Source organism: Daucus carota, chromosome 1 (genome assembly GCF_001625215.2).
Source record: "Daucus carota subsp. sativus chromosome 1, DH1 v3.0, whole genome shotgun sequence".
NCBI classification, from domain to species: domain Eukaryota; kingdom Viridiplantae; phylum Streptophyta; class Magnoliopsida; order Apiales; family Apiaceae; genus Daucus; species Daucus carota.
This window is the reverse complement of record NC_030381.2, coordinates 17,712,600-17,736,724: the sequence shown is the minus strand read 5'-3', so window position 1 is coordinate 17,736,724 and position 24,125 is coordinate 17,712,600. Positions and strand designations below refer to the sequence as shown.

Here is a 24,125-nt window from a genome sequence, read left to right as displayed (position 1 = left end):
ATTTAATTTCAAATTACAACACATGAAAAATTAAAATGACAAGTGACTAAATATTATTGAATGATTTATATTATATATACATATCCTTTTTTTTATACAGTACAATTGAATATAATGAAAAATATTCTATTGGTTTTAAAAGTTGAAAAAGTGTCGGGATTGAGTAATAATTTTATTAGATGATTCGCACGGGCTGATAATTTCGTTTAACTAATTACAATAATTAAAAAATAATATATTCATCACATTATTATTTTAAATCATAATCGGATTATATACACTCCAGCATTCCATATTAATAGTAATGAACCAAAGTTAAACCAAATATGATACTTAGAGGTCATTTAAATCATATCGAATTATATGCACTCTTCCATTTCAAATCAATTGTCATATTTTTGGGCATTCTAGGTGATCGAAATACTACTCAGTCCTTATATTTAACATTGTAAAAACTAATGTTGGGACTCAATAAGTTTTGATGATAACATAACACTTTGTAACTTGTTCAATTAGAAACTTTATCATATCATCAGTTGTAAATGTTATCTAATTTATCTTGAGATGCATCAACGGATGGATAGAATAGAATGGCTAATTATAAATATCCAATGCCATGTAATTTTGTCTAAGTGAAGGATGTTCAACGGATTAATTTTAGTATTTCGACTAATGAAGGCTGTACTACTTTTGATGGATGAAGATCAAGAACCTTCAACTGCTAAAGCTTGTACAGTGTTCGATGGACGAAGTCTGTAAATCAATCGATGGATGAATCAACTTTCAAAGGAAGAATAAATAGCCGTTTAAAGTGACTAAAGCTTAATTCTGACAGATCACATGGGTTAATTTCACTAATTTGGACATGGTAACCTATTGAGGACAATAAAGAAGAAACAGAAACACATCTGTTTTATGCAATGCAACTTGGATTATTTGAAGAAGATCACTCAAAGATGATGGCAATTGAGAAGACATGCATAAGACAAATGTGATGCAGCAAGGTTTAGATTAGAGTGCAAATTTGTATTTTAGTTAACTTTGTAAACTTGGGATATATAACCAAGTTATAAATAACAATAGTTCTTGTTCGAAACATTAGCAAAGCTCGAGTGTTTTTGAGAGATCTAGTGTTGAACCTGCAGCTGTGAGAATTGTAATCAATCCACAGATTTCTTCTAATATAAATTTCACGGGTGGATCAAACAATCCACCCGTATTTTTTAATACTGTTGTTATCTCTTTTCTGCAAATTGTTTGTGTTTTGTTCTTAAATCTTTTAAGTTTTTAAAAGATTGTATTCAACCCCCCCCCCCTTCTACAATCTTTCTTGAAGTACTGTGCAAAATAACAATTGGTATCAGAGCCAGGTTCCCAACATACAGGGAAAAAGATCAACACAGCTAAAATAAAGATGGGAAAGAAGGATGCTGGAGTGAAGATTCTTGTTCTTGACAAAGACAATTACTTTCACTGGATAGTAAAAAATGCATCTGCACTTCTTGTCAATTGATGAGAGCTATGTCAACTGCATAGAGAAAGGACCTCATGTTCCTATGAAGGTCTGTACTAGCATTGGAGCTGATGGTGAGGACATGGTAGGCAAGATGATTCCCCAAGCCTATCCATGAATATTCCCCTGAAGACACTAAGGAAGTGCATAAAGACAAGAAGACCATAAACATTCTGTTTAATAGTCTAGATCAAGAAATGTTTGACAATGTGATTTGTTGCTCAAACTCCAAAGATGTTTGAGACACCATCAGAACTATCTGTGAAGGAAATGAGCAAGTAAGAGAGAACAAGATGCAGTTATTGATTCAATAATATGAGTCATTCCATTTCAAGGCTGGTGAAAGTTTGAGTGATACATTTAACAGATTTCAAAAACTACTAAATGGCTTAAAATTTTACGGTAGAATCTACCAGGTTAAGGATTCAAATTTGAAATTCTTGAGGGCTCTTCCTGAAGAATGGAAGCCTACGACTATCTCCTTGAGAAATGCTCAGGAATTTAAAGATTACACTCTTGAGAGACTGTATGGCACTTTGAAAACTTATGAGCTTGAAATGGATCAAGATGAGGAAATTCAAAAGGGTCAAAAGAAAGGAAACTCATTTGTGGCTCTGGCTGCTTCCGGTGAAGATGAAGTCAAGGACAAGGGTAAAGCTCAAGCTAAGGATACTGTGAAGCTGGTCAAGGAAGAGAGCTCAGGATCAAAGAAAGTGAAAGGGAAAATGATTGAAGAAGCTGATTCTGATGAAGACAATGATGGGATTGATGAACATCTGGCTTTTTTGTCAAGGAGATTCTCAAAATTGAAATTTAATAATAATTTCAACTCTGCAAAGCCACAAAGAAGCAATTCAAAACCTGACAAAGGCATGGTTGATAGATCAAAATTCAAATGCTTTAATTGTGGTTTGGCTGGTCACTTTGCAAATGAATGCAGAAAACTTAAAACTGATAAAAAGTCCTTTGAAAATGTGGGCAACAAGAAGTATTATGAACTTCTTAAAAAAAAGGAAAGGGCATTCATTACAAAAGATGATTGGGCTGCAGAGGAGGAATCTGATGAAGTACAATTATTGTTTCGATGGATGGCTTTCAATCTCAACCGTTGAAGCATTTCAATGGCTGCTGCATCTCAAACCATCCGTTGAATAAGAATCCCAAAGGGGCGCCTATCTCATCCATTGAAATATATACTACATCTCAGCCGTTGAAATTACTTTTATCCCTCCTCTACTTTATACATAAAAACGTGTACGTAATTTTTGCGGAGTTAATTAAAAGTAATTGCTCTACAACGATTATTTTTCAGCCAATCACAGTAATCTTCTGGATTGGTATTTAAGCTTTTTCATAATATTTTCATCTCACTCTTTCGAATTTAAGTTTCATCTCTCTCTATCTCTCTGTGCAAAAGAACTCTAATTTCTCTCAAGATTTTTTCTCTGAAAAACAATGGCGCATACAAAGAAGTATGAATCCCCCATTGGCGTAATCTATGAGAAGAAGAATTTTGCTTCATTCGTGAATGCTGAAGCAGTGAAGGAGAAGGAGTACCACAAGATGATGAGTTTCATCAAAGCAAGCAAGCTTTCGCATGTAACGCTCTAAACCCATACTATTTATCATGAAGTGGTGGAGGAAATCTGGACATATGCTGAGTTTAATAGTGAGGAAGAAACTGTCTCTTTCTCTCTCAAAAATAATTCTCGTGATATTAATTCTGATGTAATAAAAGTACGTTATGATATTCCTGAAGATACTATAGATGTTTTACCTTCTGATGCTACGAATTATGCCATGCCTACTTTTGCATTAGGTAAAATTGTTAGGAAAGGTCTTAGGAGAGAGTGTATTTATCTCTGTGATGCTTTTGTTAAAGCCTTTTCTGGTAAAATTAGTAAAATTGATGCTATCACCTCTCAAATTCTGCAAATGCTTACATGTTTCTTACTAATGAGTATCATAATTTCGGGGGGGGCTTATGATTCAAGAGATTGGTGAGAAACTAGGAGATAAGGAAGGTATATTATGTTAGATTTCTAATGATGCTAACTAATCATGTAAGTGATAAGCTTGATAGTTGGGTCCAGGAAAAGAGAGCCTTCAAAGACCTCTTAAAAAATAACTTGTATCCAGCTGTGGAAGTCACTACTTGCCCATCATGGAGCCTGGAAATGAGGGTAAGATCTTTGGTTTTCCTTTAACTCTTTCTCAAACCTCCAATTCTTTGCCTTCTGTCACAATGGATGCTGGAAATGATCCACAACATCCTTTCTACGTGGCACAACCCTCAAAATCAAAATCTAAGAAGCCAACCTCAGGTGCTTCCCAAAAAGCACATGTTGTATAATCAAAGAAAATAAAAAATTTGGGGAGTGTGAAGGTGGCTGATAAGGGTGTAGGAAGGGGTGAAAATCAAGAAAACCCCAAGAATAAGGATGGAGAGACGAGTGAAAACCAGCCTAGCCACTTTGTAGTCTCCCAAAAGGCTACAGATGTTAATATGGTTATGAACACATCCCTAGCAGCCAGGGAAAGAGATGGTCAGGGAAACAGAAAAAGAGGGGGAGGGACACAACTTCACCAGTCGAACCCTATGAAAGGAAGAAGGAGAAGGCCAAGTCTATGGACTCTATTTCACAAACTTCTCAACCTAAAATCCTAGATTTTATGGTTGAGACTTCTCAAAATTAGTGTGATGTGGCTCCAACAAATATGGAGTCACAGCCCCCCTTCTATTTCAAACATTCCCATCTCCACTATATTTCAATTTACCATTACTCAATCCCCTACCTCTTCTGTGGATGTGGAGATAATTCACACCACTCAAGTAAATTCTCCATCTTTGAATTTCATGGAGAAGCCCAATTCTGAGGTTGATCATCATCTGTTAGATGATTTGTTGGATCAACCTTCTATAATTTTTTCTTCTATAACAATGAGTTCTGTGGGACATAACTTAAAATCAATCTCCACAGACTCAATTGTTACAGCTTCGATGGTTATTCCTTCTACTTCTTCAACAGATCTACTTCATCCATCGAACAATGTTTGTTCTTCAACTGATCTGCTTAATAACATTCATCAGTTGAAAGCTGCTAGCTTGAATGTTTCAACGGATGACTCTCATCCGTTGACAACTGTGGCAACCTCAGTCTCTATATCTCCAAATATAGCAGTTGATCATATCATAGCACAAACACTTCTAGGACTGAGGGAAGGGAGTGAAACAGTGGAGAGGCAGCCTTGGGAGCTAGTAAAAGGAGAGGGAGTGGAGAGTCTGGCTATTTCTTCAAGCCAGGAAAAAGGAGAGGCATTGAGTGGCCCTTTAGATAGGGTAAGTGAGGGAGGGGTGAGGGGTGAGGTGAGCCAAGGGGAGCCCTTGATGCAAGAAAAGAGATAAAGTGAGAGAAATGCAGATGTCAATGAGGGGCCAAGTGAGCAATAAATACAACAAGAATATAGGTCTATTTTAGACAGTGACTTACTTGACCCTGAGACTTTCACTCATGGATTCTCCTTTTATCAGACTTTTGCTAGGTTGGATAATGAAGCTGCTGAATGGGATCTCAACTTGATTCACACCACAGAATCAATATTGAGAGCCAAGGATGCTCTTGCAGCTCTGCCTTCCAATGCTGGTGAGGACTTTGTCTACAATAATGAAGATGATGATTTTGAAGATGTTGAGGGATGTTTAGGAGGGGAAGATGAAGGACCCCCTCTTCTGTGAGCTGCCAGCATAGCTTTCTTTCCAACAAGCCATTGCTAGTGTGATACACTCAGAAATTGAAAGGCAAGCCACAGCAATCCTTTCAGCTGGCAATGAAACCTCCTCTACTTCAATCACTACCACTCTTGCCAATCAAGCCTTGGTTAACCTCAAGATTCACAAGCTTCAATCTTTGCAATTCAAACAAGAAATTGATCACCTCAACTCCAACATTGTTTCTGATGTGCCAAAAATAATGATTTGATTGCAAGCGCACAATCCCATTTTAATATTTTAGATTCGAACCACAAGGACTTAAACAATTTTCGCGAAAACCTTAATTTTTAATTTAATCAAATTAGACCAAAAGATTTTGAGATATTTTATTAATCTAGATTTTAAATAACTAACAAATTATTAACTAACAAATAAGATTGCACATTAATTAAACAAAAGGATAAAATTTGAATAAAATAATAACAAGAAAAAAAAAAGAAAATAAGCGCGGCGAAGGAACAGAACAATATGAGATCAATGAGTTTATACAGGAAATGAAACACGCCTCAGTAAATAAAATGTGTGGACTCAGGAACAAAACAAAACTGTTAAAAAGTAAATAATGATAAAATAATAAAACAGAGCAGCAGCACAGTAACAATAATCGAACAGGCAGTTTATGAAATGAACGCGCGCGGCGGTGGATTTCAGCGACGACTAAACAAACATAAATAAATCACCGGAATCAATGGAGGTGCCCGGAATAGCTTAAATCACGCCGGAAAATTAATTTGACCGGAAAATCTAGCCATTCCAAATATAACAAATAAAAACCCACTAACCTCTAAACCAAATTCAACAATAAATTCTACACTAAATAGCCCCTAAATTACCCATTTTTGACAAATATAACAAATAAAAACTCACTAACCTCTATAAACTAAATTCAACAATAAATTCTACACTAAATAGCCCCTAAATTACCTATTTTTGACCAAAACAAGACCCAAATTAAGCCAAAACAACTCCAAATTATACCAAACTTTAAATCTAGCCTATATAAAATATAACTAACCAAAACTCACTAACCTTAATTCAAAATCATAAACTAAAATTTACACCCAAAAGCCCCCAAAAATACCAAAATCAAAAACAAGGAGAACACCAAATCTAACCAAACCAACTCCAAATCACACAAAACTTCAAAACTAGCTTATCTACCATGTTTCTAACAAAACCCCATCAAACTACAAACCAAAATCAAAAACAAAAATATTAAACCATTGAACCCACTAATAATATTAAGAATTAAAAGGGGCTCAATCTAAATACTAAAAATGTAAACTCAAAACACAAAATAAAGGCTCTTCAACCCACAAGTGGTTGGCATAAATGCCACTTTATCCACTTATTAGAAAGAAGGTCGGTCATAGTCATAAATTTCAACAAGGTAAAGATGTAGAGATGAAGAAACTAAACTTGAAATTATATTAACTAGAAAGTGTTTACAATACTTGAGAGATTACAACTTGTAAGAGAAAGCTAAGCTAGATGTAGAAAATGATAAAGGAGGCTACTAACAACTAGGTAAAAACTAGGGTAAACTATGTTGGTGGCTAATGAGAGAAAAGGATGTTTATATAGGCCTAGATTAGGGTTTTAGGGGTAGAAGGGTCCTTGTGTCTTGATTTTCTTTTCCTTTTTCTTCCTCTTTTTCCCTTCTTGCACCTTTTTGTTCATTTTTCTCTTGAATTCTCGATTTCTCTAAAAATTCCTGAAAACAAAATAATTAAGTACTAAAATACGAAAACAAGCAATAAATAGGTAGTTAAAATGTGCAAAATAATGGACCTATCAGTTTCTGTCAAGGATGCAGTCAAAAATAAAATTGAGGCCAAACTTCCCAACAATTTGATCTCTACTTTTTCTGAATCAGACAAGAAACATGAGAGACTTCTTGAAAGGTTGGATGGTCTTGATACAAGGGTAAACACACTAGACGCTTGGATGCATGAAATGCTTCAACATCAAAGGGTGCAGACTGATCTTCTTCAACATCTTCATCTAGCATCTGGAATCTCGGTGCCTAGACCACCATCTCTTGATACAAACAAAACGGGGGAGAAGGTACCTCTTCCATCTCTAGTTGAGCTAGTTGACAGAATTCCTCACCCTTACTATACTCTAGCTGAACTTAAAGCCAGAAAGGAGAAGGATTCTATAAAGGCAAGATTGGATCACATGACAGCAGCCATAGCAGTAGCAAAAGCAACTTCATCCTCTCAACCCTTAGCCTCAATTCTCACATCATTCCCAATTACAACTACAATTCTCAAGGTTATCACACCTGGGATTGTAATTCCTTCAATCAAGGAAAAGGGTGAACCTTCAATCATAAATGAATTTAAGCCTATTCTCTTTCTTTCAATGTTTGAGTACACCAGGGCTGGCAAGGAATCTAGTTCCATCTATTTTCCTCTAGAAAGGCCAGAAAAATTCAAGCTTTTGGGCCAAGAAATTAAAATCTATGAAGAATGTGCAGATGAAGCTCTCAAAGCTCATTTTTCCGTTATCTATAGAGAAGGCCAAATTTGTTTATTGGTACTGGTCATCCTCATTATGCCTTTGCTAAAGCTGAGGCGGTAGCCAAGGAATGTGAAAGGAAGGAAAAAGAAACTTAGATTTCCCTTAACTTAGAAACAGAAGTAGATGAGAGATATACCATTGAGTTAGAGCAAGAACTGGAGGCTGAGCTTAATGAAGAAAGGGCAAAGGAGGAACCTGGAAAGAAAATAGATGTGAAGAAGCCAAGGCTTAAGGCTAAGACCAAAAGGCCTATGGAGGCTAAGATGAGAGAAGAAGATTTGATCAAGGCTTCTAAACCTACTCCTCAATTTCAAGAAAGTGTTGTTGTCAATCCTGTCAACTTCTTTGATGAACCAATCATTCCCAAAGAAGAACCAATAGACTTCAGCAACATTCCTATACTATCATTTCTGATAGAGAAAGAAGAGCCTTTCAAGAAGAAAGGAAAGACCATGGCTAAAAAGATGGTGAATGTTTCAAAGCCTGCAAAGGAACCTGACAATAAAAATGATTATCTCTTAATTGCAAACATTGAAGAATTCTCAAAACTTGATCTTCAATTGCATGATTTAGTTGAAGTCAAGGGAATAGATCAAACTACAAGGTTGCCTGAAAGATTAGTTTTTGTCTACAGGATTTCAACTGAGGCAGTCTGGCCTCTTCATAGGGTTCTCCAAGAGAGTTTCAGCACTTTGACAAAGATATATTCTACCATGAAGAGAACTGGTGGTTTTACACCTCCAGCAAAGCAATTGGTTTTGAGAAGAATTCAAGAAATAAGGAACGAATGGGCATCTGAAACTGGTCTTTCCAGAAAGCTCAAAATTCCTTTCACTGGAAAGAAGATTCTGTTAGGAATCAATAATTTTGATGATAACATAAACACTCTGTAACATGTTTTATTTAGAGTTGATGAAAGGTATATAATTGAGCTGGAAAAGGAGTTGGAAGCTGAATTTCTCCAAAATGAAAATAGGATTGCTCCTGAGAATCCTCCAAAGAAGAAGAGAGTCAAAGCTAGATCAAAGATGCCTGAGGCTGCTAAGAGAAGAGAAGAAGAGCCTGAAAAGAATGCTCAATCATCAAAGCCCTCTTCTCCAATCAAAGAAACCAAAGTTATGCATCCAGATGTCAACTTCCATGATGAGCCAATCATGCCTAAGGAGGAGCCAATTGATCTTGAAAATATTCCTGTACCTGCCTTCCTTGTTCAAGAAACTTCAAAACCTAAGAAGAAAGGGAAGTCAGTAGCAAAGAAAATGGCTAATCCTCCAAAACCTCATAAGGAACCTGAGAATGCAGATGACTATCTTGTCATAGCAAATATTGAAGAAATTTATGAGATGGAGCTAGATTTGAATGATCTAAATGAAGTAAGAGGAATAGAGCCAACTTCCAACCTTCCTGAAAGACTGATTTTCTAATACAAAAGCAAGGGTGATGTCACTTGGCCTCTTCATAGAGTTTTGCAATCTGAAGGCTTTAGCTCTCTCACAAAAATCTATGCTGCTATGAAGAGGACAGGGGGCTTTACGCCACCAGCTAAGCAAATGGTGCTAAAGAGAATTTTGGAGATAAGGAAGGAATGGAACTCAGATGCTAGTTTGCAAAGAAGGCTGAAAATCCCCTACAATGGAAAGAAAATTCATCATGAGACAACCCCAATTATGGAGTTCAGGGACAGCCAAGGTGTTAGGTGATTTTTCAGACCTAAAGATCAACTCAAAATTGCTAGCCAGAATACTCTAAAGACTCTTCAATCCAAGCTCAACAGACAAAATAGTGATGAAGAATGGTTCTAGAGGATATTCCAAAAACAGATTGACATTCTTGAAGAAAAGCTTAAGTCGAAAAGAAGAAGATCTTCTAGGAATAAGTAAACTGCTCAGTCTACAGGAGCAAAATCATCTGTAAACTTTATATCTCTTGCATTTAAATTCTGTATTTTGTTTTATTTGTGTTTTGTTATCATCAAGTGTAAAATTTGTGTCTGCATCTTCTCCAGTCATAAATTGGGGGAGATTGTTAGGAATCAATAATTTTGATGATAACATAAACACTCTGTAACATGTTTTATTTAGAGTCTTTATCAAAATTTCAGTTGTAATTGTTATATTTCTTGTCAATGAGAATTATCAACGGATGGATAGAATAGGATGGCTAATTGTAAATATTCAATGCCATGTAATTTTATCTAAGTGAAGGATATTCAACTGATGAGATGTAACTATTCAACTGATGAAGGCTGGATCATGTTTCAACTGATGAAAGCCAAGCATTCAACTGAAGACAAAGTGTTCAACTGATGATGCTGAGCAATTCAACTGATGAGACTGGAACAGCTTTCAACTGATGAAGTCTGTAATTCGTTCAACTGATGAAGGTACTTTCAACTGATGAAAAGAGCAGTTGAAAGTGACTAGAGCTTAAGTCTGACAAAATACATGGGTCGAATTACACTAAAACAGACATGGAAGCCTGATTAGGACAATAAAGCAGAACCAGAAACATTCTTATCTCATGCAATGCAATCTGGATCAAATCAAGATGATGGTCAAAGATGAAGACAACACAGAAAGCATGCATAAGACAAAGATGTGTAGCATTGTTTAGATTAGAGTGCATAATTTGTATTCTAGTTAAAAAGCTTTGTAAAACTTGGAGTATGTAACCAAGTTAGTAGCATCAGTTGAATGTGTTCGAATACTTGAGAGAAAATCTGAGAGTTAGAAACTGTTCAAGTGATGAATTTGCAGCGGTGCGAATTGTAATCAATCCACAGATTCTTCAATATAAAATCTCACGGGTGGATCATTCAATCCACCCGTATTTTTAATACTTGGTGTTTTTCTGTTTTATTGTTTTAAGTGTTCTTGTTCTTGAATCTTTTATTTTGTAAACGATTGTATTCAACCCCCCCCTTCTACAATCTTTCTCATAGTTGGTGTAAAATAATAGATTTATTATAAACCAATCCCCATCATGGAATTCAGAGACAAGGAAGGCACAAGAAGATTCTTCAGAACAAAAGATCAGCTCAAGATTACCAGCATTGCAACTCTGATGTCTCTATAGGCCAAGCTTAACAAAGAAGATAGTGATGAAGCTTGGTTCCATAGGATTCTTCAGAAACAGATTGAGATTCATGAAGAAAAAATTAAGTCCAGAAGAAGATCTTTTAGGAACAAGTAAACTGCTCAGACTAGATGAGCAAACTCATATGTAAACTTCTTATCTCTTGTAATTCAATTATATACTTTGTTTTATTTTGTGTTTTGTTATCATCAAGTGTAGAATTTTTGTCTGCATTTCCTCCAGTCATAAATTAGGGGAGATTATTAGGAATCGATAAGTTTCGATGATAACATAGCACTTTGTAAATTGTTCAATTAGAAACTTTATCATATCATCAGTTGTAAATGTTATGTAATTTATCTTGAGATGCATCAACGGATGGATAGAATAGGATTGCTAACTGTAAATATCCAATGCCATGTAATTTTCTAAGTGAAGGATGTTCAACGGATGAATCTAAGTATTTCGACTAATGAAGGCTGTACTACTTTCGATGGATGAAGATCAAGAACCTTCAACTGCTAAAGCTTGTACAGTGTTCGATGGATGAGGTCTGTAAATCAATCGATGGATGAAACAACTTTCAACGGATGAAGAAACAGCCATTAAAAGTGACTAAAGCTTAATTACGACAAATCACATGGGTTGATTTTACTAATTTGGACATGGCAGCCTATTTAGGACAATAAAGAAGAAATAGAAACATATTTGTTTTATGCAATGCAACTCGGATTATTTGAAGAAGATCAGTCAAAGATGAAGACAATTCAGAAGACATGCGTAAGACAAATCTGATGCAGCAAGGTTTAGATTAAAGTGCCAATTTTTATCCTGGTTAACTTTGTAAACTTGGGATATATAACCAAGTTGGAAACAACAATATTTCTTGTTCGAAACATTAGCAAAGCTTGAGTGTTTTTGAGAGATCCAGTGTTGAACCAGCAGCTGAGAGAATTGTAATCAATCCACAGATTTCTTCTAATAGAAATTTCACGGGAGGATCAAACAATCCACCCGTATTTGTAAATACTGGTGTTATCTCTTTTCTGCAAATTGCTTGTGTTTTGTTCTTGAATCTTTTAAGTTTTTAAAAGATTGTATTCAACCCCCCCCCCCTCTACAATCTTTCTTAAAGTACTGTGTAAAATAACAACTAATCAGTCCTCATATACAATATTTTAAAAATTAATTAGATTTCTTTATATACAATGTTTTTAAAAATAATTGGAAAATTAATCGGTCCTTCGTTCATCTAGAATTAACCAAAAAATCGAAGATTGATTGTAAGGATTAGTTGGTTATCTATTTCATTATTTTAATTATTTTATTTTATATCTAATAATTTTATATTGGTCAAAAATAAATATTTCATATCCACTAATTAATTTAGTTTATATATTGAAATAAATGATAAAATTTTGATATAAAATCAAAAACTTTTTGTTACAAAAGAAGAAAATTGATTTTTTTTTTAAACAGATGAGAATTTCAAAGGCCACACAAAAGATACTCACCGTCATATATTCAAGTGACTTGGCTTATATATTAACCTGCTCACCTTCATTATTTATATCTTCTTCAACACAATTCCAATCAATAAGTTAGTTTTGAAAATGGCTTTCGGCAAAAAAATAACCCAACAAGAGAGCAAACACGGTCTGTAGAAGCACAACAAACCCAAAAGCAAGCATCATCTTAGAATTACATTGATGTTGAAGAGGAAATTCAAACAAAGGAAAATTCAATCCACGAGGATCATTCACAAAACAACAAAAAGCCTTTGTTACAAGTTACGATGTTACCGACACAAAAAGAGAAAAATGACGGAGGAACAAAGAGATGGAAGTGCAAGCACTGCAACAAAACTTACAGCAGCTCATACACAAGAATACATCACCATTTTTTTGGTCCTCCCGTGGGTTTCAAATCGGAAATAGGTCATTGCACGACGTTGTTATCAAATCGACTCCTTCTTCACCAAATAATGAACAAAGTTAAAGAAGCTGGAAAAACAGGTATCTTCCCATCATTAACTCGATCTCCTATTAACAATAAAATTCCACCCACTGGTAATACTATAGAAAAAGATTTTGGTGTTTTGAAGAGACATGAAGTCGACATTGCAATTGTAATATTTTTATGTGCTAATGGAATTCCTTTCAATGTTCTAAGAAGTTTGTAAATTGCCACAATGACTACAACACTAAAGAATGCTCCTAATGACTACAAGCACCCTTCGGCCGATAGAGCGAGAACATCATTACTTGATGATTGTAAGAGAAAAATTGAGAAAGAGTATGCTCCAGTAACCTAGATAAGTAACTGATACTCGGGTGACTCAAGGGACATCCATAGTCTTTGATGGTTGGACACACATTGAAAAGAGACCACTTATTAATGTTATCACACGTAATAGTCGTGGTTCCATGTTCTTATACGTTGAAGATTTTTTTGGTGTGGAAAAAACAGGAAAAGAGATAGCTAATTTTCTGCTCAAATCTAGTGACGAGATAGGTCCTACGAATGTCCTTCAGGTGGTCATAGATAATGCATCAAGTTGTAAGTTGACGGGGAATGGAGATAGAAAAGGTATCCAAACACATATTTTGGTCCCCGTGTGTCGTACATACCTTGAATTTAATATTCAAAGGCTTTGCTGTTGCTTTTCCATGGATGAGAAATACCTACATTAGGGGGAAAAATATTGTCGAGTGTTTTATAAATCATGCCCATGCTCATGCTATTTTTAGAAGTCATTCTGCACTTGAATTATTAAAAGTTGCTAAAACTCGATTTGGATCTCATCACTTGTTGTTAAATAGGCTAACACAATGCAGGGAAGCATTAGCTACTACTGTTATTGTTAGGTCTTGTAAAGATTGGGTAAATTATAGAGATGAAAACGCAAGGGATTTAGGAAAAGAAATTACGTCAACTATAAAAGATGAAGAGTTCTGGGAAGAAGTTGATGATATATTGGCTATTAATAGGCCAACTTATCGGATGATTAAATTTGGTGATAATGAAGGACAAAAAATGGAAGAGATCTATGAAAGAATGTATTGCATGATTAGGGAGATAAATGACATAATGAAAAATAATAAACACCAATCTGATCATGGGAGGATGAATGATATTCTGTTTTCTAGATGGGAAAAGATGAATGTCCCCATGCATTGTCTAGGATTTGCTTTGAATCCATATTCTTATGACGTAAATTACTTGCAGTCTCTTGCTCCCGGTGGAAAGCCTAGGCCTGTGCCAAATTGTAATTTAGAAGTTGTCCAGGGAGTTCTCAAGGCTTTTGATAAAATAGGAGAAGACGAGGAAGAACGGAGGATCTTGCATCAACAAATAGCAAAGTCTCCAGGAAGGAGGGGCATTTTTGGCACGCTAGCAGTGAAAGTAGATGATGTGACAATGACTCCCATATCATGGTGGTCTACATGGAAGAAGCACCTCAACATTTAGAAATGGTTGTTAAAGTATTGTCCCAGCCTATAACTAGCTCTTCTGTTGAACGGGTATGGAGCACGTATTCTTATATTCACAACGTCAAAAGGAATCGACAAAATTTTGTGCGGGCTGACAAGTTGGCTTTTATTCATAGAAATATTAGACTTCTCTCTCGTTTCACATCAAGTTACAAAGATGGGCCATATCAAAAGTGGGATGTTGATGCTGAGGCTTCGTATTTTGATGATTCAGGTTCAAGACTCGAGGAATTAAGATGGAAAGAAGATGAAATTGATCAAGAAGATGGTGTGCCTTCATCTAAAAGGCAGAGATATGAGGATAGATTTTAGCCTATTAAAACAATCTGAAATTCTATGCATTATGTATGTTTTACCCTTGAATCTTTAAAGTACTGACTCTATCAAGCTAGAATTTTAGGTTGAATGTTTAACAGTGAATGAGTTACTATGAACTTTTGTTTTTTTAAGTAATGAAATTTATATATTTGATTTACAATATATGTTTTACAATTTATATATTCTAGAAAAATTGTGTAAGTTGTAACGTACCTTTACGTCCCACCGTATCCATGCCTTCCCTCGTACATGTACGTTCCTCCGTACCCGAACGTTTCTACGTACCCATACGTCCCTTCGTACCGAGTTCACCTTAGCCACCTTCCACGTATCCGTTTTCGTACCCCGTTTCACATTGAACCCTGTTTATGTAACATTGATTCAGATGCTAGAGGTAAACATAACTAATGGAAATAATAGTGCTACAGTTCTTACCGACCACTTGGAACAATATATTCAGTCTCTTCCAGTAGTCCCACAACCAGCTCCTGATGAAGAACTAAAGGTCCAACCTCAAGCTGAAGCACAAATTGACCTAATAATTGTCGAAGAACTAGAGGTTTTTGCTAAGGAAGTGTAAGAAGTGCAAGAGGTGGAACCTATTTTTGAGATATAGCCTAAGAGTGCTCCTAAACCTGAAATACCTGATAATGATGAGGAATCAGGGGATCAAGTACTGGAAACTGAGGTTGAGGATTCGATGTAGTATAACACTTCTGATTCTAAGGTGCTACTCTAGTTAAAGCTCATAATCCACCAACAGCTCACTTGGAGAAAAGTGTTTCCTACGATGACTTATTTGTTAACACTTAGACTCTAGGTACACTATCAGTTACAATTCTAATGACAATATTTCATTCGATTCCGCATGGTTAAATGAACCGTTGGCATCCGAAACTAGTATTGCATATGTCAATGGACCCACAATCCCATAGGTTCATAACCCCGACATAGATCCCAAAATTCTTGTTGTAGAACCAACTCACCCCTCGAGCCTAAACCGAACTTTTATTGAGAGAGAGGGAGATAGTGCCTCTAGTGCACTTGATAAGGTGATTGTTTCTGAAACTACAGCGCTGTCTCCTTTTAAAACCGGGAGACTTGAAATTGGGGCATCTGCACCGTCTTCTTTCCCTACACTACCTACATCATAATATTGCCAATGCATAGTGAGGTAGCACACACGCTCGAAGAATTGACGATAGCTAACACTTTATCGTCCATGGCAGTGATAGACACAAGGGTTATCGATCCTATTCAGGATCAATTGCCTTCACCGGCTTCTGAGTGAAACTTTGATAGATTGCCAACTTCAGCGTCCTTGTCTACCCTCCCGGGAGGAACATTCCCAAATCCCCAAAGGGACTATTCACTCATTGAAGGTGAAAGGAAATCCGCAGGTGAACCCATCATATCACAAAGTAAACCAGAAGTAGAGGACTCGTCACTGAGTCATACACCTTCACAGGCTTTCATGGGAAATCAGGGTGCTTCGCTTATTCAAGGATCTAATCCTTCGAGCTCTACGTCTACCCAACCTGAACTTACACTACAGGATCTAGAATCGGACTCGCCCATTTGGTAGTCAGCAACTTCTTAACTATGACTCAGATTCATCGGACTCACGAAACCCCATACATATACCTGAAACTCCTTCTGTGACATTCAATCCAACTAAAGTAACTTTCGGAGAAAGAAGCAAGGAGAAGCCTCTACCCTGATGTTGGATGAAATTGGTAGCCTTCAATCGAAAGATGAGAATGACAGTTGAAACCATGCACGACACTTCGAGAGTTCGTGGTCATCCAACAAGAATCATCATCACATTTGAAGGTATAGAATTAAAACTAATTTTCAGGAAGCTTAGGGAAATGAGGCATATTCCACCACTAGAAGAACTGAAGGTGAAGTTTGAAACTCCTACTTCAAAGACTGTCTTAGAACAAGCTACTCTCACTAAAATCTCTCAAAGGATTGATGAACTAGTGTAGAAGTAGGCTGAGCTAAAAGAAGAAAAAGGTTCTAGAAAAAGGGCAAATGAAGTTGCACCCAATGTAAATGCCAGGAAAATAAAGAAGACTAGTTCAGACTAGAGGAACAATGAAAAGGCTATTTGTATTTACTTTTGATTTTTAGAAATTATAAGATATAATCCAGACTATACTTATCATTTTTTTTCTCGTCTTAAAGTAATTCACTTTTTCTTTCGTTAGTTGAGTTATCCTCTTTAAAGAGTTGTTTGTCGAACTCTAACAAACAAATAGAGGGAGATTGTAAGGCATAATGTAACTTAGAATATAATAGTGATGACTCAATATAATAAAAAGATAAAAGTAAACTGAAGCAATCACAGGACCACCAGAAAGAAGTTCATTAAAATGTTCAGGCCTCAGTGATGAATAAAGTTCAAGATGTTTCAGGGAACAAAGTTGTCTACAGATTCAGTATCAAGTGCTAGTGGATTCCGGTTTCAACATTCTGATTAATCATAATCAGTATTTGAAGCATTTTTGACCCGGATATGACTGATCAAGATTATTCATTAAAGATGGTATGCAATCAGATTCAGTGTTAGTCGTTTGTTAACTAGACCAGTGCACTAGATGTCAACACATACAAATATGTTCGTCGAATCAATCAGATAGGGAATTGATCAGGTCAACCGGTCATCCGTTCCAAGTAAAAGTCAAGCCTATAGAATATTACATATTAATTACTGCAAATTAAAAGTTAGATTAAAAGATGGTAATTAATATTAAAGGATAAAAAATTATATGCATATATACATTCTATGAGAAATTAAATAATTTGTTAATTAGATTAACTATAATTAATATAACTTAATAACTAATAATATTTATATATTTATATAAAATAAGTCCAAGAAGGAGGAAATATTCTAAGTTAAGATCTCTATGCTGATACAATAAAGTGGCACAAGGTTCAATCAAGACGTAAGGTTGACTAGCCTTGACTGACCTTGACCAAGGCACAAGGTTAAATTGAAAGAAAATATTCTAAGTGAAAAACATCCACAGTGCATACAGGAAAACCTTGGCGCAACGTCCTAAGCCAACGAAGGTGGCAAGTTTTGTCAATCAATTTTATTAATTTAATTTACAGGTGCAAGGTGCTGAATATAGTGGCGCAAGGTTTGACCATCGAATTAGCTTTAGCACAAGGTCCATATATTCTAGGTGCAAGGTGCAATATATATAAAATTAATTATTTTCTTATTGGCATAAGGTGTTTCATTAACTAAAGAAGAGTTAACTAGCGCAAGGTAAAGACCTTCTAATATATTCCAAGGCATTGGCTACTGATAAACACAGGGAACAAGAGGAATGAGGTGGTAACTAACCATGGTTAGACATGCAAGTCATAAATAGAGTCAAGTGTGTTCATGTAAAAATAACAACACACAATTGTATTGTGCACATTTTTCAAACGTATACTCAACAAAGCTTAGCAAATGCAGACTAATAGTATCTTGAGCAATATTGTGATTAGCGGACTGTTGTCTTGTAACCGACTTACGAATTAGATTTGTAGCATCACTCGAGATTTATATCAATATGACTATCCCCTAACTTGCTGGAATTATTTAATTACGATGAAAGACGAACTTAAATCAACATTCCGTAAATCGAAGTAAAACGAAGAATTTGGTCATGACATTTTCAGCCTCATTCAATGTTACCATGAGACGAACAAATTATAAATTATCATATTGAAATACTAATTTTAACAATACAACACAACAACAAAACATATAAATGAGAATTCCGGTATAAACTTTTGGACTTGCAAACTTGCAAAATCTTAGAACTTTGATTATTACAATTATTTGTTAGGAATCAATAAGTTTTGATGATAACATAACACCTTGTAACATGTTCAATTAGAATCTTTATCATTTTGTCGTTTGTAAATGTTATGTCTTCTATCTTAAGATGCATCAACGGCTAGATAGAATAGGATTGCTAATTGTAAATATCCAATGCCATGTAATTTTATCTAAGTGAATGATGATCAACGGATGAATCTCAGCTTTTCAACTAATGAAGTCTGTACAACTTTCAATGGATGAATCTCAAGAACTGTCAATGGCTAAAGCTCGTATAGTACTCAGCAGACGAAGTTTGTAAATCAATCAACGGATGAGTCATATTTTAACAGATGAATCAGCAGCTGTTGAAAGTGACTGAAACTTAATTCCGATAGATCACATGGGTTGATTACACTAATTTGGACATAGTAGCCTATTTGGGACAGTGATGAAGAAACAAAAACACATCTGTTTTATGCAATGCAACTTTGATTATTTGAAGAAAATCAGTCAAAGATGAAGATAATTCAAAAGACTTGCATAAGACAAATGTGGTGCAGCAAAGTATAGTTTAGAGTGCAAATTTGTATTCTAGTTATCTTTGTAAACTTGGAATATATAACCAAGTTAAAAACAACATTAGAACAGTTCGATATATTAGAAAAGATTGAGCATTCTTATGAGTTCTAGTGTTGAACCAGCAGCTTTTAGAATTATAAAAAAGATCCATAGATTTCTTCTGGATATATTTTCACAGGTGGATCAAACAATCCACCCGAACGTGTTTTTAAATACTTGGTCTTATTTGATTTCTACAATTTGTTTGTGTTTACATTTTTGAATCTTTTAATTTTTAAAATATTGTAGTCAACGCCCCCCTTCTACAATCATTCTTCAATTCTGTGTAAAATAACAATTGGTATTAGAGCCAGGTTCCCAACATACAGGGAAAAAGATCAACGCAGCTAAAAGAAAGATGGTAAAGAAAGTTGCTAGAGTGAAGATTCTTGTTCTTGACAAAGACAATTACTTTCACTAGAAAGTAAAAATGCATCTGCACTTGTTGTCAATTGATGAGAGCTATGTCAACTGCATAGAGAAAGGACCTCATGTTCCTATGAAGGTCTGTACTGGCATTGGAGCTGATGGTGAGGACATGGTAGGAAAGATGATTCCCCAAGCCTATCCATGAATATTCCCCTGAAGACACTGAGGAAGTGCACAAAGACAAGAAGACCATGAACATTCTGTTTAATGGTCTAGATCAAGAAATGTTTGACAGTGTGATTTGTTGCTCAAATTCCAAAGATGTTTGAGACACCATCAGAAATATCTATGAAGGAAATGAACAAGTAAGAGAGAACAAGATGCAGTTGTTGATTCAATAATATAAGTCATTCCATTTCAAGGCTGGTGAAAGTTTGAGTGATACATTTAACAAATTTCAAAAATTGTTAAATAGTTTCGAACTTTATGGAAAAATCTATCAAGTCAAGGATTCAAACTTGAAATTTTTAAGGGCCCTTCTCAAAGAATGGAAGCCTGTGACAGTCACCTTGAGAAACTCTCAAGAATTTAAGGATTACACTCATGAGAGACTATATGGCACCTTGAAGACTTATGAGCTTGAAATGGAACAAGATGAGGAAATTGAAAAGAGCCAAAAGAAAGAAAACTCATCTGTGGCTCTAGTTGCATCTGGTGAAAATGAAGTCAAGGATATGGGTAAGGCTCAAGCTGAAGAATCAATTAAGTTGGTCAAGGAGGAGAGCTTAAAATCAAGCAAACAAAAATGGAGGACGGTTGAAGAAGTTGATTCAAATGAAGACATTGATGGGATTGATTAACATCCAGCCTTTTTGTCAAGAATATTCTCCAAATTCAAATTTAAGAAAAATTTCACTTTTGCAAAGCCATTCAAATGCAATCCAAAATATGATAGAAGCATGGTTGATAGATCCAAATTCAAGTGCTTCTGTTGTGGATTAGCTGGTCACGTTTCTAATGAATGCAGAAAGCCTAAAACAGAGAAAAAGTCCTTTGAAAATGTGGACAACAAGAAGAAGTACTATGAACTTCTTAAACAAAAAGAAAAGGTATTCATTATTAGAGATGATTGGGCTACAGAGGTTGATTCTGATGAGGATGGTGAATTTGTAAATTTAGCTCTCATGGCCAACTCCTCAGATCAAGAAGAAAATACTGTAACAAGCAGTCAGGTATTCACTACCTATCTAGTTGAGTTATCTAAAGATAAATGCAATACTACCATCAATGAAATGTCTACTGAGTTGTACCATTTGCATGTCTCTTTAAAATCTTTGACTAAGGAAAATAGTATGATTAAAGAAGCAAACACATTTGTAAGTGATAGAAATAGTTTGTTAGAAACTCAATTTATTGAGTTTGAGAAGTTGAAAATTGAATGTCAAACAGCCAAGGATGATCTCTTGACTGTTTTAAAAAGAGAAGAAATCATTAAGAAACAGCTTGAGAAAGAACAAGAGATCATTTCTAGGTGGAAGTCTGTTAGAGATGTTTCTGCAAACATCATTGACATTCAAGGAAGGGAGACATTTGTTGAAAATGAATGGAAAAGAGGCAAGAGAATTCTTGAGACCTCATATGCTAGCTCAACTGATTAGCTTACGGATACTGATCATCCGCTAAACTAAAAGCTCAATGGATGAGAGCAATCCGTTAAAAAATAACTCATCAATTGACAAGAAAACTCTCAAGAAACTGAACAAGAAATATGGACCGGTGAACAAGAATTTTGTTAAAGGAGAGAGCAATTCTTCTGGAACCAATGAGAGTGTAAACATAGGTCACTTGTCTGATAGAAAACTCAAGGAGAAACTGGATGCTATAGAGACTAATCTCGTTGAGGTTAAAAAGAAAAGAAATAATATAAATGGTAAAATTGGACTTAACAAACACAACAACTATGCTCCCAATGCTAGTGCACCTATGAAAACTTGTAGTAAGTGTGGTAGTGTTAATCATTTATCTACTAACTGTAAGATTGTGGTTGCTCTTACATTTTCCATACCTATGCCATTTGTTCCTAACCAGAACATGCCTGCTATAAACATGATGTCTGGCTTATTACCTCAAATTCCATATGCTCATCTCTACATGCCATATATGTTCAATCCTTATTTCAATGCTTTTAACATGTCACAATTTCACTCAAACATGCATGGTATGAACAATCTATGTGCTCCTCAAATGTCAAATGTGCCTATAGTTAAGAATAATGTTGATATTCTGAAGTCTCAACCTAAACCAGATATTGAGTCAAATCTTTAAAAGGGAAAGCTGAAGAATGAAGAAAAGTTTGTGAAGCCTAACAAACCTGGACATAGAGGAATTTAGTTACGAAAGTCAACTTGAATTGGTTTTGACATTTGTGCAGGGAAACAAGAAGAATAATTTGTAGTACCTAGATAGTGGTTGCTCCAGACACATAACTAGAGATTCGTCCCTGCTCACACTATGGGATATGGCTTGATAGCAAAATAAAATGTCATTATTGATGAATTTGCATTGGTGTCCGGTCTTAAGCATAATTTGATAAGTATTAGTCAACTTTGTGACAAAGGTTTTAAAGTAAATTTCACTCATGTAGCCTGTGTTGTCACCAAGGGAGAGGACAACAATGTGGTACTAACTGGTCAAAGAAAAGGAAATGTGTACATAGCTCATTTCAACTCAGTCAAGTTAGATTATATCACTTTATTCAACAAATCAAGCTCCGATGAAAGTTGGCTATGGCACAAAAGATTGTCTCATTTAAATTTTAAGACTATGAATAATTTGGTCAAGAAAGATCTGGTTAGAGGAATTCCAAGATTGGAATTTTCTAAGGAAGGCTTGTGTGGTTCTTCTCAACAAGGAAAACAGAAAAGAAGCTCCTTTCAAAGCAAAAATCAGTCATCAATTGTGAAGCCTCTTCAACTTTTACACATGGATTTGTTTGGACCTGTCAATATCATGTCCATTTCTAAGAAGAGATTTTGTCTTATAATTGTTGATGATATTTAAAATTTCACTTGGACTTTCTTTCTGCACTCTAAGGATGAGGCTAGGAAAACCATTTTTAATCACATCAAAGCATTAGATAAAAATCCAGAAGTCAAAGTGGGAAGAATCAGAAGTGATAATGGAACGGAATTCAAGAATGCAGTGATGAAGGATTTTTGTGAGGAAAAAGAAATTATTCATGAGTTTTCTACACCAAGAAAACCTCAGCGAAATGGTGTTGTTGAAAGAAAGAACAGAACCTTGATTGAATCTGCAAGAACCATGTTAAATGAAGCACAATTGACAACCTAATTTTGGGCTTAAGCTGTCAGCACTGCTTGCTTCATTTAAAATAATTCTCAAATAACCAAATCTCACAACTTGACTCCCTTGCAACCATCAATTAGCTTTCTTCATGTCTTTGGATGTAAGTGCTATGTTCCAAGAAATCAAGGTGAAAACCTAGGAAAATTTGAAGCCAAAGCAGATGAAGCTATTTTTGTTGGTTACTCTAGTGGAAGGTCCTATAGAGTGTACAATTTGAGAATCAACATTGTTATGGAATCAATTTATGTGGTTTTTGATGATAAGAAAATTCAAGGTTTAACAGATAAAGGTTTTCATGACAATCTCAAATTTGAAAATGAAGGTGAAGGTGATCTTTATGATAGTGATGATGACTGTGAAGATCATATTCAAAATGCTGGAAATAATACTCCAATTGATGAGGTTTCGATGGATGCACCCTATCTCCGTTGAAATCACTGTTGAAGAATCAGTTGAAATCCCTCAAGATTCATTAGTTGAAATACTATCTCAGAATTCCAATTTCTCCAGGAATCATGAGATGTCCAACTTAGGGGGAGCATTTCACAATGTTAACCTGAATTCCAAATATGAAGCAACATCATCAAGGCAATCATTACCACCTCAAAGAAAGTGGACTAGAGATCATCTCTTTAAATAAATTATTGGGGATGCAAATGCATATGTGCAAACTAGAAGAGCAACACAAGATCAATGTCTCTATAGTGCATTTCTCTCCCAAGATGAACCTAAAGTTGAAGAAGAAGCTCTCAAGGATGCAGATTGGGTTCTAGCTATGCAGGAAGAACTCAATCGATTTGAGAGAAATAAAGTTTGGAAGCTGGTGCCCAAGCCTAAAACAGAAGTGTTATAGGCACAAAATGGGTTTTCAGAAACAAAATGGATGAGAATGGAGTTGTCACAAGAAACAAGGCAAGACTGGTAGCTAAAGGGTATTCTCAATCTGAATATGTTGATTTTGATGAGACTTTTGCCCCAGTTGCAAAATTGGAAGCTATCAGAATTTTCTTGGCTTATGTTGCTCATGAAAACTTCAAAGTCTACCAAATGGATATCAAAAGTGATTTTTCTGAATGGTGAACTGGAAGAAAAGGACTATGTGAGTCAGCCTTCTGGCTTTGATGATCCTGATTTTCCAGAGTATGTTTATTTTCTATTAAAAGCACTTTATGATTTAGAGCAAGTACCAAGGGCAAGATATGACACTCTTTCTCAGTTTTTATTAAATAATCATTTTATTAGAGG

The 24,125-nt window shown here is 35.4% G+C and overlaps 1 protein-coding gene across 1 annotated transcript; it reads left to right on the top strand.

Moving 5' to 3' along the window:
* The first annotated feature begins 13,077 nt into the window (after positions 1-13,077).
* Positions 13,078-14,357, top strand: LOC108218414 (uncharacterized). Its single transcript, XM_017391340.1, has 3 exons — positions 13,078-13,181; positions 13,303-13,445; positions 13,537-14,357. The coding sequence occupies exons 1-3, from the start codon at positions 13,078-13,080 to the stop codon at positions 14,355-14,357; spliced, it is 1,068 nt and encodes a 355-aa protein (XP_017246829.1).
* Positions 14,358-24,125: the final 9,768 nt, after the last annotated feature.

Excerpts from the sequence above, each read along its gene's own strand:
- LOC108218414 (XM_017391340.1), top strand. The coding sequence starts at position 13,078 with ATGACTACAACACTAAAGAATGCTCCTAATGACTACAAGCACCCTTCG. Across the intron at positions 13,182-13,302 it reads AAGAGAAAAATTGAGAAAGA|TCGTGGTTCCATGTTCTTAT; the intron begins GTATGCTCCAGT and ends CACACGTAATAG. Across the intron at positions 13,446-13,536 it reads CATAGATAATGCATCAAGTT|GCTTTGCTGTTGCTTTTCCA; the intron begins GTAAGTTGACGG and ends TAATATTCAAAG.